This window comes from Ambystoma mexicanum, chromosome 4q, assembly GCF_040938575.1.
Source record: "Ambystoma mexicanum isolate Mex_15411 chromosome 4q, UKY_AmexF1_1, whole genome shotgun sequence".
Taxonomy (NCBI): Eukaryota; Metazoa; Chordata; class Amphibia; order Caudata; family Ambystomatidae; genus Ambystoma; species Ambystoma mexicanum.
Genome location: NC_090928.1, coordinates 1,106,781,848 through 1,106,800,884, shown reverse-complemented (window position 1 = coordinate 1,106,800,884; position 19,037 = coordinate 1,106,781,848). Strand labels below are relative to the sequence as shown.

The window sequence follows — 19,037 nt, the reverse complement described above, 5'->3', positions numbered from 1 at the left end:
CGGGGTTTCAGGACAGCTTCTATTGGGCATTCCACGTCATCCCATTAGTGGCAGCGGTAACTAGCTAGAAGCGTAGGGTTGTTGGAGATTCTAGTTTGATATTCCACTGAGGAGGCGAACTTTCTCCCGAAAGTATATATCTTTTTGCTTTCCTTGTCTGGTGTGGCCTCTGCCGACGCCACAGGATTGTCTGCTCACTTTCTGGTAGTGGGGACCACTCGCAAATCGGGTTTAAGCTAACCCCTACTATATAGGGGGTCAGTGGGCGTCAGTCTGAATAGTTTTTCTATTTTGGGGTTGAGCACCCTTGTGAGACTAGGCGCCAATAGGGATGGCTGGATGAGTCTTTGTACAGACTGCAGGAGCGGAATAAACTGGGTGGCAGACCTTTTGTCCCCCAGAATCTTTTCCACAAAGTCTTTGTCGACCTGTGCTTCCCGAGTGCTGATGTTAAAAGTGTTGCGCAGCCTTTAGTAGCAGTTAATTGTACTGTAGTTGGTTATCAATGGGAGAATCTGCTACTGGCTAGTCCTGGTGGTCTGGCAACTGGATTACATAAATGTCATTGTCATAGAATTGATCTCGACTATTCCCTTTGAGACCTTTATGACCGAGGGATCTTCATAGTACATGTCTTGAGAAGGGTCTTGGTATGTCAAGGCCAGGGTGCCTAGGGCATGCTAGGCTGTGGCTCAAGACAAGCTTTTTTGCTGTTGTGTTGGGGCCCCTGGCTGTGAGGCATCTCTAAGGGATGTTAGTTGATCTGGGTGCCTGTCCATAAGTCCACAAAACTTGACATCCTTCTTAAAATCTTATTAAATTGTTCTGGAGTATAATCGCATGAAGGTGGGAAGCCTGACGTGGAAGGGTTGGCTTGGGAGGGTGTTGGTCTTTGTGGCACATAGCCCCTTAGAGAGGGGGGAGAGTCTACAGGGGGTGGGGGGTTCACAGCCTGTGTGCTTGGAGGACAAAATGCGTCGGAATTTGTTTGGCAACCTCGCTTTAAGCAGCGAAGCAGCATATCTTAACAGTGTACTTTCTTGGGTGGCGCCGTAATGCCTTTTGCCACCTGTTCTTCGGTGTGCAAAAGGAGGGCCTTTTTGTATGCGGTGTCCGAACCGACCTTTGGTTCCGGTTTCAGAGGCCCGTCATGAGGCAAAAGCGTACGCGATGGCCCAGAGAAGAACCCGAGGCTTTCTCCGTGGACATGCTGTAAGCTTCGGCGCTACCGTCGTCAGCCGTGGGGGATGCGTTTAGTGTTCTTGGGCTTGGGTGCTCTGGTCGCCGGGTGTTTCCTCCATCACAGAGACTCCAGCCTGCTTATTGGAATCAAGGGCCCACACACGTGGTTCTTATGAACCCAATGTGCCTTTGGCGTCACTCATGACCCAGATACTACCCTTGCTGGAATCTTCCATCATGTCGATGGAGGCCTCAGCCTGAATGGCTTGAGCGGCCCTGCGTTTTGGTGCGTTGATCCTTTAACTTTTTTTAGGTCAAAAAAGCATACAAGATTTGCAAGAAGTTTTTTGGGGCGATCCCTCGGGAGACCGTAATTGCACACTCGTGTAAGCACGTAGGGCAAAATGTTAAGGGAGTTTTGTCCAATATTTTTTACAACAGCAGATTGGTGGGAAAAGGGGAAGGATGACGGAATATGCATTCTCTAAAGAAGTCAGAATGAAAAACCTCCCCGCTCTACCCTTGTTGTAATGGGCCGCGTCTGGTCGTCCATGACCATGAGTCGAGTTGTTGACAATGAGGTTCAGTGAAAGCATTCGAGCAGTCCTTTGGCCGTGTGGCAAAGCAAACAAAAAGGAAAGGAAGAGAGTCTACAAGTAAACTTTCAACTAATTAAAAAGGCATCAACCTGGAAGAGAACTCTGCATTTGCGACTGACTTTGATGGCAGAATAAAAACTGAGGGTCCTTGACATGTGAAAGACCATGGGTACAATACACATCACACTGGGTATAGTATTACTAACACACCCTGTCGACGTCCGTTTGAGTTTCGAAAACAAATCTTGTAATACTTTGCAACTACCACTAGATGTCAGACTATGCAGAGCATGTGATCCAAGCAGATCCACAAGCCCCAGAAATAATTGTATGTAATTTATCCTCAGATTCCAGAAGTGGCGTCACATGAACATTTAAAAATACAACATGAACAAGTTAGCCACTGATGGCGCACATTTTGCACCCATGGCAATTCCGCACCGATGTAAATAGTTGATCCATCAAAGTAGTTATTAACATTTCAAGAATCATTGTTTCTAGAATAACTGTTCCTCCAAGTAGCGTTTAGCCGCTTGTCATGTTTTATTGATTTATTTCAGGTAGAATTTCCATCTTGTGTGTAATTCGCCCCAATTAGTGAGTCCTTCAGCACTTTTCGCTGGATTATTGTTGTTCCCCCCAATTTTTTCTGTGACTCTGGGGAACCCCTTTGGTTAACTTTGATGAGTCCGCTTTCCTCCATCCTTGAGCTTCCCTCTTTGGTTTTCTTTTATATTCCTGTTAATAGGATAGGGGGATACTTTGTATCCTACCTATGCTTTTCTTTTGTGAGATCAGCCAACCCCACCTTATGTGGAGGGCTGAGGGGGATACATAGTTTTCATTTTCTCACCTCGCCTGTAACTTTCTAGTTACAGTGGCAAGTCTGAGTGGCTGGTGGCAGTGGATATTTTCTACATGGATTTACACACGCATGCTGCAGTAAAGGACACCTGGGTCACCACTGACCTAACATGGTGCCTGTCTTTTTTTTGTCAACTCACGATGGCTTGCCTTTTCTTGAGCCTTCCTCTACTAATCTGGATGGAGGAGGGAAGTCCTGGTCAATCCTTTGTCTTTGACAAGCTCCCATTGTGAAGCCCGCCCGGAGGCGCAAGCGTGTCGCTGGGAGGACAAAGCTCCTCATTGTCCTCCAGTGTGTCTGCTTTGATCCAGTTCTAACTGGGTGCCCGCCTGTCCCTCTGGGACAGCCACCACCCAAAGTTTGAATGTTGCAAGCATGCCGATTGGCTGGATGTCTGCATAAAAAGCAAAGGTCTTGAAGCTGAAGCCAGAGTCGATCATTGGAAGAAACATTCTGAAGAAGAAAGGACATATGCAGCCACCTCCAGGGATCGCCAAAGCAGGCTGATGGACCGCTGCAGCTCCAGCACTTTCTTCTAAGCAACAGGGAAAATCCAGACTGGACTTTGTACCTTGCACTGTTGGGACCAACCAATCTCGAGCCCATCTGCAGTTGGAGCAATCCCACAAGGTCCTGCGACCTTCCAGGCCTGCAAAACCGAAATACCCTGGGAGCGCTGCCACTGCTGCAGTGCATCATCTCTTCAAGCGCGGATTCCGCTCCAAACCTGTGGGCATCTTCCTGATCCTACACCCCGATTCTAGAAGTCTCTTCAGAAGAGTCAAGGACCAAGAGAAGGAGAAAGTCTGCCGAGTGAGAACCGTTGCTGCTCCAAAGCCTGTGTCGAGCCTTGACAAAAGAGTGCTGAGAAGATCGTCTGCTAGGCATCCCTGTGACCGAGTTGGAGCATCTGCTGCCACCAAAAGCTCTTCATCCAGCCATCAAGGCCAGATACCCGAACAGTCTTACCTTGGGGACCCGCTGGTGACTCTACATCATCATAGAAGGTCTTTTCTAACTCCTGGGAACTTACTATAAGCAATAAAAGCTATAGTAGCTCCCGTGCCTAGAGAGGAATGTGCCCCAAGCGTAAAGGGCACGTCTTTCTTGGCAAGAGACTAACAGTGTAATGCATTTAACAATCCGTCTAGAAACAGCTGATTTAGAGACACGGCCCCCTTCTCCACCAGCAGCAACAGAGAGAAAGAATTGGTTTGTCTTTCTCAGTGGTTTTGTCTTTTCAAGGTAATATACCACTGCTCTCCTAACATCAGACAAGGGAGGTGCGTATGCAAATCTCCCAGACCATGTTATCCAGAGACTGCTCCCTTTGGACAGTTGGAGGGTACCTGGAGGCATAATATGAGCGTTGGGCGTTCTCCCGAGTTACGAATAAATGGATGTCTGGATGTCCCCTTTCTGCAAAGACGTTGAGTAGAGTTTTGCAAGTGCCACTTGTGCTTTACGGGTAGGTGTAAGTCTCGGCTGAGCACGTCTACCAGAAGATTGTGTTCCCCTGGAACCTGTTGTGATAGTGTTTTGAGTGCCAATTTCCAAATGTTCTGCAACAGTTTGGACAGTCTTGGAGAGCCAGTGTCCCCTCGTTTGTTCAGATAGTACATAGACAAAAACGGTCTTCCCCTGTAGGTGTGTTTGGAAGGGCTCTGAACACGGCAAGTAGTTTCAACAGATTGATCTGTTTGGATGCTACGGATGGAGACTACATGCTGTGCGTGGTCTGTTTTATCAGGTGTGCTCATCATCCGGACAGGGATGTGTGTGGTGAGAGTGGCTTCTACTGCGGGGTGGTGAAGGATTTCCCCTTCAGAAGGTTTTCCTTTGACACCACTGCAAAGACTGAACGAGGGCTGGCGATACAACCACTAGATCATCCCACTGACTGTTTTCCTGACACCTTTGGCTCGGAAGCCACTCCAGCATGGGGCGCATGCGCAGATGGGCGTGTGGAACCTGGAAGATGAAGGGCGCCATTAACCCTAGTAGCCATATGGCTACCCTGCTACTAGCCACATGCTGAGGGATCTGGGACATGTTTTGGACCCTCTCGGAGGGGACGACAAACCTGCCTTCTGTCTGAATTAGTCCCCCTAGAAACTGTTTATGGGACCAGACTTTCTCGATGGAGAATCCCAGGTTGAAATGGAGATCTGTCTTTTGATTGTTCTCCAGACATGTCCGAGTCTCCAGTTATGAGCCAGTCATCGAGGTAAGGGTACACTGGAATGGACTGCCTGCACAGGTTGCCGCCACTGCTAGTACCTTTGTAAATACCCACACACCTGAGCAATGCCAAAGGGGAGTACCTTGAACTGATAGCAAGTGCTTTCTATCTTGAACCAGAGGTACTTTCTGTGCACAGACAACATTGAAATATGAAAGTATGCATCTTCACATCAAAGGTGGCCATGTAATCCCTGTTGTAGCAGAGGTACTTCCTGCAGAGCTGTCATCCTGAACTTTTCAGGTTGGACATACTTGTTTGCAGGATGCAGATCTAAAACAGGCAGCATGGTTAGATCCTTTTTGGGTACAAGGGAGTATATTGAATAACTACCCTGGTTGACCAGAATATTTGGGAAAACCATCACGCCCTTCTGCAGTAGGATCTGAATTTCTTCCAGCAGGATGCGTAGATGCTCCGGCGACAGTCTGCTCATGGGTGGGTGGTAGTTGCAAGAATTATATGCAGTAACCGCCACAGGGTATGACATCTCTTCATAGACACAGGTTTTACGATGGCTGTTTTGCCATGGAACTGGGCACATATTGTGGGAGGGGTCCAGAATACAAAAAAATAAAAATATAGGTAAATGACATTTCGAAATTTCACAGTAAAAACACCTTTTGTAAAAACAGGTGTCGATGAAATGACATAGAACCCTGCCATTTGCTCCGAGTAACCACTGAGGTGATCCTCCCATGCGTGGGTAAAAGATGTAATCACCCACCCTAAAGAGGAGACATGGGAGGGCACCTGTACCACAGAGTCATTTGTTGGTTGGGGATTGGGAGCCTCTTGCTCCAGAGTTTCTCCCTCTACCCTTTCCGTAAACCCCTCTGTTGAGTGGTGTGGAAAAAGCTGGAAGTGCCCTATCCAGAACACCAAGTAGTCCCCCCCCCTGTTCCGTAGTTCCCTTGGGAGAAATGGGAAAATGTTTGCCCACGAAAGGACCAGAGGGTGCTAAAGGCTCCCCGTTGGACACAAGGCTTGAGAGATCTGGTACAGAAGCGTCAAAGGCCTCATCGGCCGCCTTGCAAAAGAGGGCAGCGTCTTTCCCTTTTTTTTATGAGAGAAGCCTGTGTTTTTGGTTTATAGCCAGAGTTCTTGAGCCACGCATGGCGCTTTCTCTGCGAGAACACGTAATGCCATTTGTGCTGAATGCAGATTGTTCTGCATCACCGGACGCCCTTTAGCCACCACCGCTAGCATTGTCTTACGAGTAAGCTCTTGGACGGTTTGTAGGCCTTCTTGCACAAGTCCCCAATTGAACATCGCTTTAGCTTGCCAGGAGCGTGGTATTATTAGCAATACGAATGCTGAATGCAGCCGAGGTAATGATCCGTATACCAAGAGCATAAAGCATTTTACAATCCTTGTCTCGGATGACAGCGGTACCCCTGTGTTAGGGCTAAATTTTTATACTCTGGCCTGGGAGACAGATGTATAGAACGCCAACTATATTCTAACAGGGAGAACTCTGGGAAATGTAGCCAAACCAGTTCAAGGTAGCAGTGGCGAGTTGTCTAGGCTAAGTCTCAAGAGGCGGTGAGCTTATAAAGGTTCCACAATGAGTACACATAATTGGAGTTACAAATTACACTAAGACAGTATGTATAAAAATTGTTATTTATTTATGGCCAACCAACACTATGAAAAATGACTAACAGGTAGAAGTATCAACACTAATAGAACACATATTTACAGTCACTAGGGTAGGGCACAATTCAGATCAAACCCCTGAAAAGAATTAGCCCTAGTTTTACAAGTCCTTCTTTAAGTTGTCTGGGGCCCTATGCCCAAAAGTTCAGGAAAATGTTCGAACAGTTTGGAACACTGAAAGAAAATGAAGGTAGGATCCCTGGGTCCAGTAAACTATTCCAGTGGGTTAGATAACAAGTTACTCTAACAAAAAGTGTCCCCAACTATCGGACGGCTTACATGAGCAAGCAATGGTAAAGCTAAGGTATTGTAAACATTTTAGAAAAGTTAACAAAACTTTTAAAAAGGGAGTTTAGGGGCAGGTAAGAGCCACTGTAATTCACTCCCCCGTACTCAGAGATTTTTCACAGGACTTGGCACGTCAATGGAAGAAGGCCCAAGGTTATTTTCCCCACCGTCAGCCTCAGTCCTTTATTCATTGGGGTTGCAGGTTCGAGCAGATCTCTGGTCGGTGTCTTTGGCTGGTGCAAGGACTCATCGGCAGAATGCAGAAAAACGCGATGCAGGACCCCTCCCATGACTGGAATCGAGATCAGTTATGCTGTTTCAGACTGCGGTCACCGCAGCACGCCGACGCAAAGGGACTCACTTGTCATGGTAAGATTTTCCCTCCCATCTCTTGTCCCCTTGATGCTAGGACTCCGGAATTTTGCTAAGGTAAGTCTTGTAGGACAAAGGGACACCCCCCTCCCCCCCCAAGAAGTTCCAGGCCTCGGCAGCATGGTAGCACAAACTCAGAGCTGGTCAGCCACAGGGCAGTCCCAGGGCACTTCCTAAAGCTCTTCGCAGGGTACCGAGCAGACGTCAGGAATGGATGTTCGTACCACACTAGGGATCGCAGCTGACTCGCAGGACTGCTGAATATCGACAGCAAGACAGGGCTCTTCCAGGACAGCAGCAGAAGTTGGTCACCAGGCCTCCTTCAGAAAAGTCTCTGGTCTCCTCGCGGGCTTCACAGCTGGGCAGGAGTCTTGGCTCCTTCAGGATCTCTCTAGAGTGGGTGCAGGGGTCCTCTTCTTATCCCCTAAGCCAGGTAAGAGCAGAAACTCCGACTAGCCAATAGCAGAACACACACACGCACACACACACACAGGCCAGGTACTTTGTCATCTGCAGGGGCACAGGCAGAACAACAAGGAACACATGAACCGATGAACAAATCTGAAACGGCAAGGAGCCCGATAGTCTATGTAGGGACAACTTGTGCCTCTCCAGCCTCAGAGGAAGCGCTTTTTAGCTCGAAACACGCGTTAGGCTGTCTTTTCACTGTAATAAAATTAATGCAACCAAGCACAAAAACTTTTTGGAATTTGGCGCAGTACAACGGTTATTCGTCAACATACCCACACCTTACAGTTAAGCTGCAGCCCATCTTCCGCCCTTAGTCTATCTGCAAGCGCTTATTGCTACTACTTGATTTTCAATTATGCTTTCAGCCTTAGTGTAGCTCATCTATAAAGTAACAGAAATTCAAATGTAAACCCGTTCCTTGTAGAGGCTTTATCAGTAAAATATTCTCACCTTAAATCTCTCGGGTAGCGATCGCAATAATTTCACTTTAATGGACAGTCCAATTAATGTTGCCATGCTGCAGTGAGGAATGGTGGGTGTAAACGCTACAGATACGGAGCTCTCGTCGTCATTCACCTGCAGTGAAGAGAACCATTAAAGAATTGCAGGTCACATGGAAGAATACTAAAAACTAAACCACATCGACCATCCGCCAAGTTGTCTGCTTTACCCCTAAAAATAGTGCAGACTTTCCAAACCATCGCCATTTTCCAAAGCTCTTGATGTTTTTATTCAATGTTCTTTTACTAGCCCTGACGGAAAATACAGCGTCAAGCCTATGATCAAGTATTCTGCATGGAAAAAACACCATACAGGACTCGAAAAATACATTTGGTTTCCTTGTTGACCAGCAGGTTTGCAGCTCGTTCTGTAGAAATTCAGTACAAGCGTGCAAAAACATACAAGCAATACACAGCAGCGTTGCATACAGCAAACTTTTCTTGGGTGGTGTACCCCATGTGTGAGAGGGAAAGTTGAAGATAATCTACAGGTTTAAAAAGTGCATGGTAGGCTTTGGTCGCCAGTCACAGTGGAGGTGGCACATATATTTTGGCATGGCTTGAAATAGTTGGGAGCCGTGGTGAGCTTGAGAACCTTCCTATCTTTTCACACAAGAGGACTGGGCCACAGGGGACTGGTGGCTGCTCAGGTGCGCCCCCACTCAAACCCCCTAGAGGGTGGATAAAGTAATAGGGATATGTCTGTCGGGTAAGTTGGTCCAGGACTACAGTCTCTAATAACAAAATATTGCAAATGGTCTACAGTCTCTAATAACAAAATATTGCAAATGGTAATGCTTTATCAAGCATAAGTGAGGATTATTATTAAGAACTTTGAGTTCAGAGTGATGATTGTGAAGATAAATCTCTAACTAGCACAGCACAATGCACGACACTGGCAGGGTTATGTGCCACAGGTGGCCAAAACTGGAGGGGGTACGATAAAAGTATCACCACTAAACAATTATCCCTATGCTTACATCTCTCAAACCCTAAACTAAACACAATAATACCTCTGCAGCACAACAAACCACATGCACTTCACTAGATCTCAACAGCGGAACAAGCCACACAACCTCGCACAACATCAGATGACAACTACTGACCGAAAATTCACACCTACGCTCAGCGGTGTAAACCGAACTGAAGCTGCCAACAGCACATCACAGCTCTCTGGAGCTTTCCTCCCACTCATTCCTACTAATTTACCGACCCCCACACCTTAGCCTGTTGCTTTTCAGACCCACCATAGTGCAAGGGGATCACTTGGCTGGCAATAGTATATAATATAAAGATCAATTTAGATAAGATCCCTTTAACAGCATTAAAAAAAAAAAAGGGAGCTGCCAGAGTTTGGCCAACACCAAGAGCAGAAATGACTTCATCTGTAAACATTAGGAACCCATATACCTTTTAGGAGCTTAAAGCAGACAGTTCAGAGGCAGGTGAATAAGCAAACTTTGTTTATCCCAGAACACCCAACACCACAGCGCTGCAACCACTTGCATTTGCACATCTAAAATTGAGGCGATGGGCCAGGCCCAGATAAAAGGCTATTATTAATCTGTATCCCAATTAATATCCAAACAATGGCAATAACGAGATTATGTTTCAAAGGAAAAACAGGAGGCAGAATCAATCTAGAAACACAAAACCTGACAATCCATCAAAGGGCCAATACTGTGCTAGATTAGAAAAATGCCCACTGGCCCAGCACTATTAAAAGGGGCTGGATAACGTCAGTGAAAAACAAAGAATGGGAGGAAGGAGACATGCTTTCATCTGCTATCTGGAAGGAGGTAGCTCACTTGCTGCTGCTTGGGCAGCAGTTAATCTGAAAAAGGTGTGCCAGAGGAGCTACCCCCAGGTGCTGATAATATATTGAAGAAAGGACCTGGGACAGGTCATACCCACCAAACCAGATATGAAGACGATATCTGGTAAGGTAGCATGACCAGGAGATTCCATGAGGAACCCAACAAGACACCCATGGCAGGAAGGCGAGTACAGTTTGCCTGAAATTGACCCTGAATGAGGGCAAGTAAGGGGAACCCATTATTGCCAAGTGGTCTGCTGAGGGACTTTAAGGTTGTGGAGAGGCCCAAGAGAAGTCAGAGAACCAGAGGCCAGAGAGAACTTAAAGTTAATGAAATGAAAACGATGCAGATAAAAAAGAAAGCTTTGGGAGACTGGTTTGTTTACTCATTTATAATGCGCTCCAGACCCAGGGGTATCAGGGTGCAGCAGTTTAAGGATATGCAAAGCTTATGTACAGAGGTTACAGGATGTCATCAGGACAGCTACAGGAGTGGATACATCAATGAAATACAGCAAGCATAATATGTACAACCTATATACAGAGTCTAGTTCAGGTAGATGGAGTAAAGGAATGAAGGTAAGCATAGGTAGGTCTTACTGATCTGTAGACTTAAGCCAGTTAATGTAGTTAAGTCTGAAATTCAGGTAGGGTTAGGGTTGGTCTTCTCTGAAGGCGTGCGGCATGGAGTTCCAAAGTTGGGCTGCTTTGACGGGGACGCTGCAACCACCAACTGTAGAGAGCTTGAACCTTCGGATGGTGAGCATACCAGGATCTGAAGTGTTATGAGCAAAGCCACATGTTGTGAAGAGAACTCAACTGAGTTAACCAAGTAGGGATTGATATCCAAAAAAACCAAGGTTTATATATAAACGGCTTTCTATTAGAGGAAAGGCTAATAACAATTTTGCTGGCCCAATTTAAGAACTCGTAGTTTAGTGCTTACCTGGAGGCTAACGGACGTAAAAAGAACAGGCTTGAACATTATGTTGGCCATCACCTTTGGGCTTTGTTACCATAGGGTGGCCATGAAGGGATGGATACCTATAAGGATAGGTTTAAGACTTGTGAAGATGGGACTCCTCCTGTGAGTCAATATTTAGTTATTTTTGGGAGAGTATGTTTCGAGCACTGTTCATCCATCCTCAGACCTTCCTACTGTCAATCTTTATAGACCTTGGTAAACCGGATTTGTTGTGGCATTGTTTAAATTCACCACAGACCTCAAGATGGGCATGTATTGCTGCCCAAAAAAAAAAAAAATATCACCTTTAGCTCATCTGTGTGGTAGAATGTCCATTCCTCAACAGGCCGTAGGGGTAAGGTCCCAATGATATAGGGTCAGTGCAATTAGCAGTGTTTTGTAAAGCCAGCATCGTGGCCATAGTTCTGCCAGGGAGCCGCATATACTCATGAACATTGCAATATGTAGCTTGCAAGGCTTTTGCCAGAACGAGTGACCTGAAGTAACATTTACCACAACCAATACAACTCCTGTGATTTAAGGACTGTGTGTGTTGCAGGAGACTTATTAAACATGTTCCAGAGTAGTCATTTGGAAACTTGAAACAAGAGCCAGGCAATAGACCAGATAATTGGCCAGGCCAACACCACACGCCCTGCAGAATACCTGTAACTGAAGACACTGGCCCTCATTACGAGTTTGGCGGTAGCCATGATGCTATTGGCGGCATGGCTGCCCCTGAAATCGCATCCGGGTCCTCGGAATTAGGAATTACCGGGCCATTCCGAGTTCGGAAGGCCCGGTAATTCCTCCCTCCAAGAACCCGGTCCTTCCCCATTCCCATTTCAGCCCCCATAGGGCTCAATGGGAATGGGAGAGGGAGCAAACAAAGGGCCATTATGAGTTGGCTCGTTGTTTGCTCCCTCACGGGACACAGTAAGCACGCCTGGGAAAAACAGGCGTGCTTACCGGGTCCCGGGAGGGGGAACTCTTAATGAGGCGGTACGGGGTTGACGGCGCCAGCACTTTTTACGGCGCCGTTAACCCTGTACCGCCAGGGTCGTAATGAGGCCCACTGTATCCACTTTTCACTGCATTGTGTAGCCATAGCCAATTCAAGCTAAAGGCTTATGTATCGGCACAAAGTTTTTAAATTAAACAGTGTTGTAAACAAAGCTAGCCCAGAGAAGAGTGGCTAGCCGTGTATATTAATGTGTTAATGTTACAATTCCTACTTTGCCTAATTCTTTGCATATGTTGCATCTGGAAATTAAATTCTCATCAGGAAAACAGTTTATCGATATAGCATTAGTAGGCCATTTGTATTCTTCAATTATGCATGAAAGTCAAAATATGCCTTTAATGAAATGGTCTAGTGAACAGAGGAAATTGTGGTCTACGCACCAAGAAATGCTGCGTTCTGTGATGTATTGAGAATGGAAGTGGTGCGATATTAATTTTAAAGGAGGACCCAAACAAGCTGTTTTCTGCCTTTTTTCTGGGATTATCTCACTCTGTACAGCCTGTGACAGATTGCCATCTGCAATGGTATGAAGGCACTAGCCTTTCAGAAATATACAATGATTCAGGTAATTCTGCTTCTGAAAGGGAATTGCACTCAGACCCCCAATCTCAAACACTACAAGTTATTGAGTGCACATGTGCCTTTGCCGAGACACCCTCAGCCCCGGCCCTGCATTTGCCAGGGCAGGTTCACAGGTTGCATGTGTATTCCTGACAGATGCTCGAACATTCCAATGAGAGGTGCCTTTTATATTGTCTGCACCTCAGTTTCCAAACGTAATAACTGTATGTCTTAGTCAATCTGGTTCCACATAAATCTTTAAAAATAAGACGTGCATGGCCGGGGTCCAACACAATTATACAGCTACAGTAATTTGATATCACACTACTGTCAACTGTCTCCAGGGCCCGGCAATTTCAGCACTGATGTTAATTGTCTGGCTGACTGTCTCAACTACAGCTTAGTGGCACAATGGCTAGGATGCTGCCTCTCCGATTCTCCTACAGGAAGACTAACACCTTCCCCCAGAGCACAATAACTAGTCACTTAGCACTGATGTAACAAAGCCACTCTCACACCAGGGTGATGACCACTGGAGTCACTTTGAAGTCTGCTGGCATGGGAAGGAGAAGATTTAGAGTAGCCAGAAGAGGGACGTAGGCCAAGAGAAGAGTGCCACCATCTTGATTTCTGTTAGGGTTCTCTTCTTCCTGTCCCCTCAATTTCCTGCAGGCAAGGTACTCTGGGTGTGATGTAATAAGCCAAAAGACAATTTTTATAACCACTTACACAATGTTTGCTTTTGACCAATTCCCTGTAACATTTTGCCTTTATAAGGAAAGGGGGGGGGACCCCTCACTCTTTGACTCCTCTTTAGACTCGAACAAGAAGGATTATCTGGACCACTGTTGGAAGTACAGACTACTTCAAAGTCCTCTTCCATAGAGGTGAAGATAGGAGGCATCCAAGACAGGGGCCAAGTCTATCCCTTAACCATCACCAGCGAACAGCAGGGTGACTGCTGTTGGACCAAGGCCTCACTGCCAGGTACATTGGGACCACTGGAAATGCCCCCTGTAGATACCAACCATTTCCCTGGAGTAGGGATACAGTACACCAGGGCATTAATTGTCCTGAAGCCCCTGGAGTGGGGCTCCCAGCAAACCAGGACCAGAAGCAGCAGAAATCCTGTTTCACACTGCAAGACATCACAAGCCAGATCAACTGCAGTTAATACTTGTGAGCCAACACAACTCTTAGTGCTTCTTTTGCCTCTCTCCACAAACGGACAACTTGCTGCATTTGGAGGCATCTAGAGGCTGGCCTGAACCATTGCCACGGACAGTCTCAAGCAACCCAAGAGCAGGCTTGACCCGTCTGAGAGCAACCGATTCCAGTACCAACTCGGCATTCTGCAAGCCATCTAAACCTGCCTTTGCAAACGTTGTCTGGATCGAGCTGAAGCCAGAGTCTTTGCCAATTTGATTGCTGTCCAGCCCGTTAGAATACATATTCTCGCTTTCTCAACTCTTCAGGAGCTTGCACCATTGAACAGACTATGCCAACCATCAGTGGGATCGCATTGACCGAACATCTCAGCATCGACTTGACCGCAGCTAAAACAACAAGAACTCCAGCTCTAGGTCTTCGAGACCCCAAAGACTAGAATAAAAAAAAAAAAAAGGTACTGTGACGCAGTCCTGTCCCAGTGGTCACTTTTGGGACCATAAGGTTTTTTTTTTTAATAAACTTTATTGAACTGTGAAAGACTTCCAATTTACATAGATTTATACAAACCCATACGTCATTTTGATATTACCATTATTACATAAACAATATCGCAACAGTGCAGCATATCTATATGTGTTATATCAAACTTAATCTGTGTTAATCAGTGATCTTCGCAAAAATGCTTGGAGCGGTTCCCAAATGTTTTTAGGCCTGCAAGTCGAGGGGACCAACAAAATATATGTTTCTTCACGTATGTTAGCATGAGTCAACTTCCTTAACCACATTTCAATCTTCGGCGCATGCTTGGACTTCCATTTTAACAGAATACATTTCTTCGCAATCAAACACCCTAAATTAAACAAGCGCCTCTTCTTGACTGATACCTTTCCAATATCCCCAAATAGATATTTAGGGAATGTCAACACTGGTGGGACATTAGTACAGCAAATGAGAATTTCTGCCACTTCCACCCAAAACCTGGCCACACAGGGGCAGAACCAAAACCTATGATCGTGTCTACACCACATTTGAAACAGCTGGGGCTAACCGAGGGGGCGAAACGAGACACCCTCTCGGGGGTATAGTGCAACCCATTGAGTAATTTAAATTGAATGAGGCGATGTCTAGCGTTTAATGAGACCTGCTTAGTGAGTCGACACCAGCAAGCCCATCTGGCATCCTCTAAAGGGGCACCCAGTTTCTCCTCCCAACACTCCCCGGCCGAGCTGGATGGCACCCGCGTATCCCGACATTTTATATAGTGCAGAAATGAGCCCCCCTTGTATACCCCGCCGCCACAACCAACTCCAGCGGCTGGCACTAGTCTGGCTCTTTGGGATGTGATGATCATTTTGACCTAACAGCCGCCCTGATTCTGTAATACTGCAGCATTCCAGTGGGACCACCGCCCAGCCTTTCAATAACAGTTGAGATGGTTGCATAAGTGCCCACAGGGAAGAGGTCCCACAGAGTAATCTCACCCATGGGATCCCACCCCTCCTTTTATCGCACATGGCTGGACGGGGTGGCCGGGGTTCGGCGGGGGTAAGGAACAGGGGAGTCTGGGGCATCGCCACCAGGGGCTAGATTCAGTGTACGGCTCGGAAATCTGTAACCCCTTATATATCCTGGACCAAGCATTCACGGTGGTACGAACCGGATCAAACGTGCATGTGTCAGTATGTTTATTAGCGAGAACTATAGTGCAGAGACAAGTGGGAGAATCAGTGTATCTAGTGCGCCTGAGCAACTTCATAAAGTTCGAAATCAGGCGCTTGCAAGCCTCCCTGTTCGTACCGTCTAGTCATCGCCTCCCACTTCATGCGTGGAGTATCCGACCCCCAACAGAAGCCTACCGCCAGAGATCGATGTTTGTCGAAAAAAGCCCTACCCGGCTTAACAAAGTAGTAGAGTAATTTGGGGACCACAACCATTTTTAGTAGAGAAAGTCTGCCATATAATGACATGGCAATTTGGCCCACAGCTTCAGCTCAGAGAGAGTATGTAAATACTTCCAGTGATTCTCGGACATCAGAGTTTGTTGCTGCCGCGAGACAGTGACACCCTATTTCATTCTATCTTGTGTCCATCTGAACCCCTGGAGATCTGCCGGAGGGGACGTGCCTTCATTCAATGGGAATACCTCTGACTTGGATTCGTTAATTCGGTACCCTGAGAATTTAGTGAATTTGCGTACCTCTTCGAGTATCGGGGGAGGTTTATTTCTGGGCTTCTGATATATAGCAGTGAGTCGTCCGCATACAGGGACGATAATGATTTTGAAGGCCCACGGTCTACCTTCTTAGTTCAAGACGCAACATGGAACAGTGACATTGTTGCCAATTAATTGCCTCAACACACAAGCTCATCACAGAGTGCCCTTTAACAAAAGTCTGCATTCTCAGTTTTCTTTTAAAAGGAGTGGGGTTTTCCTAGTTAATTGCATTTTTAGTGTTGAATTAAAAGTCTATATTTTTGAATTTTTTATTTTGGAGTCATTGCAGGACTGCCGTGTGGGTTGCTACTATTACAGCTCACACCACACCTGAAGATATGCCACACAAAGTGAAGGCGGTACATTTTTTGGGCTGCGATTGGGATAAGTGCTGGTTTAGTAGTAGTGCGTGTCGCTGAGCAGGTGGTTTAGCCACTACTTATCCCTATTGTACTGCATAGCATTTTGACACAAGGCCTGTGGGGATTTAATTGAAACACTGATGCCAGTGAAGTTGGAACCAGACAAGCAGGCCATTACTACTTCTGTTCTTTCAAAAGAAACCAAATTATTTATAAAGCCAAACATTCCTAAATTACACCAGAATCAGGGTAACAGATTTGCACACATCATGAGCTAGTGATAATGGATTCCTGGCAAGTAAGAAATGGTGTGCCGACTATAGAATTGATGTGGCAAGTGACTTTATCTCTGGCTAGTACCTTGCAACTTGAACTTTTTACCCCAGCAAAAATTATAGTACCCCGTAGACAGAACATATTCCTCGTGTATCATTAGAAGCAGGACTGGTCGAAGTTGACCATTTTTGCTTTATAAAATCACAGGTTTACATGGCTGCAGAAGGTGCATTCTATCACATTTAAAACTGTGAATTGAACTAAAACGTACATGTTTCTGCAAAACAGTATCTCTGAGCAACAATTTCCAGATCCCAGTTAACCATCACTTTTAGATCAATACAATGAAGTGGAACAGTCGTGTGTTTCCGTTAAGGTGGCTTTTGTTCCAAAATGAAAAAAATGCAAGCATTTAATTGAAATCCCTATTTGAGGACTGTCTTATATTTCCAATCTAATCTTTAGAAAATTATTAAATTGACAAATGACAATTTTTATGAAAAGTGCTTTTTCAGAAACAAATGAGGTCCATTAACCATGGACTTGGAAAACCTATATGTCCTATAAAGATTGACCACAATTTCCATTAGGTCTTAGTTAATGTAATAAAGATTTTCCATAATAATTTACTAGAAAGTCTTAATTCTATTAAAGACACGGAGGCGAGCATTATGTGTCTCTTTCTTTTATTCAAACATATGAAAGAAGCTCAGCAGCAAGTATTTTATGCACCTGACAGAGCAAAATGGTATGCATAACAAAAAGGTGCACTAGAATATCAATAAAGTATCAAACGAGACCAAAGTTCAGTCGATAACTGTCTCTGGAGGAAGTAAACTCCATTTCCCAGGAGACTACACCATAGTTCACAAAGGGTCGCCAACATGTGACACCAGGCGGCCACCAATAGGTACACAGCTGCCCTCAAACAGTCCTGAACATGAGGAAACTTCCTCTTTCTTTGCTGCTTACAGCAAGAGCCAAGTACATTAATGTTCTAAGACTGTATTTACATCGCAAATCTGCATTTATATATTTCTCCTTACAAAAATTGTCTTTGACATTGCTTACTTTAATGTCTGCATGCCAACGTACTAAACATGATGCAACTTCCTCTTTAGAGGCTGTGAACTTGACTGCCCATGAACCAGTAGAGCAAAACTGTAACAGAGTCCATCTTGTGGAAGGAGAAACTGGGTCGCGCCGGAGATCTGGCAGACTGGACTGTAGGAGCCGTCAAAGAAACAAACAAATAACTAAAATGAATTCATGTGTATGCGAACCCTAGTTCCCCTAGTGGGTGTGGGAGAGAAATCAGTGTGTTATTTTGAAGAGTACATATATCATGAAAATCGCCAACAACCCCCCAGCAATGCAAACAAATCACGCTCAAGCGTGGTGTGCGCCGCTATTTCTCTCGCTGGGCGGGATAATGCTCGCCTCTGTGTCTTTTATAGAATTAAAACTTTCTAGTAAGTTATTATGGAAAAGCTTTATTCTAAGTCAAGACCGGAGGCTCACATTATGCTTGTTTAAAGCTTACTTACCACGATCGATGAAGGCTGTTCTACCGGTTTCAGGTAGAATTACTTAAACATCGACTCACCTGCCCAATCAGCCATCCTCATGTCATCTTCTAAAGGACTCCAACATGAAAAGCTTTGGAAGCCATGGCCCCTCTCACGGAGTGGGCGCCAAAGTAAAGAGCATCTATTCCTGCTTGCGCTAGAGTCCAAAGCACCAAGTGTGCTAATGGTGGAGCGGAAAGCGCTTTGTGTGGTTTGCGTAAAGCTATCAATAACTGCCCATTAGGAGAGGTTCTAAGGGGTGCCGTTACTGCTTCGTAGACTTTTAAACATCTGACCAGGCAAAGCTTTGGCTGCTCTCTAAAGGCAGTGTAAGATATCACCCTTGAGTTGCATTTCGTCCTCCCGTGTATGTGGAACACTATACCATCAGGAGAAAGTCGTGCCTGCTAGGTCGAGAGGTCCGACGTCCGAAACCCTCCTGCAGGAGACCAAGCCGAGCAGCGTAGTAAGTTTGCCGGAGAGGGCAGTACGTGATAACTCCTCATTATGTGGCCATGAAAGAAAAAGATTGAGTACCTTATTGACATCCAAAAGCTTGTTATAGCGGGACGGAGGCGGCACCGTAAGCCCAATACCCTTGAGTAATCTGCAAACAAGGTGATGTTCCCCTGCTGAGATTCCCTGGAAGAGGTCGTGGTCGGCAGAAATTGCCGAGCGGTAAGCATTGACCGTCCTGTAGGCGAGACCTCTCTCAACTAAAGAGGCTAGGAAATTGAGGATCTCCTCGATAGGTGCTGAAACTGGATGAAACCTTCGATCCTGGCACCACGTCCTCCAGGCGTTCCAAAAGTTTGGAGTTACCGTTTGAGGGTAGCAGGGGCCCAGCTCTCTTCGGTGAGACTGATGACCTTGAATGACAAGGTGGAGAATTCCAGGCATGAA

At 45.9% G+C, this 19,037-nt stretch overlaps 1 protein-coding gene across 2 annotated transcripts in view; it reads right to left on the bottom strand.

Annotated features, from left to right (window-relative positions):
- CIAO2B (cytosolic iron-sulfur assembly component 2B) overlaps positions 1-19,037 on the bottom strand; it is a 99,357-nt gene that overhangs the window by 55,992 nt on the left and 24,328 nt on the right. For both annotated transcript variants that reach the window (XM_069608677.1, XM_069608676.1), the window contains exon 3: positions 8,129-8,254. In XM_069608677.1, the coding sequence (XP_069464778.1) occupies positions 8,129-8,254 (126 nt within the window). The remainder of the gene's footprint in view (positions 1-8,128; positions 8,255-19,037) is intronic.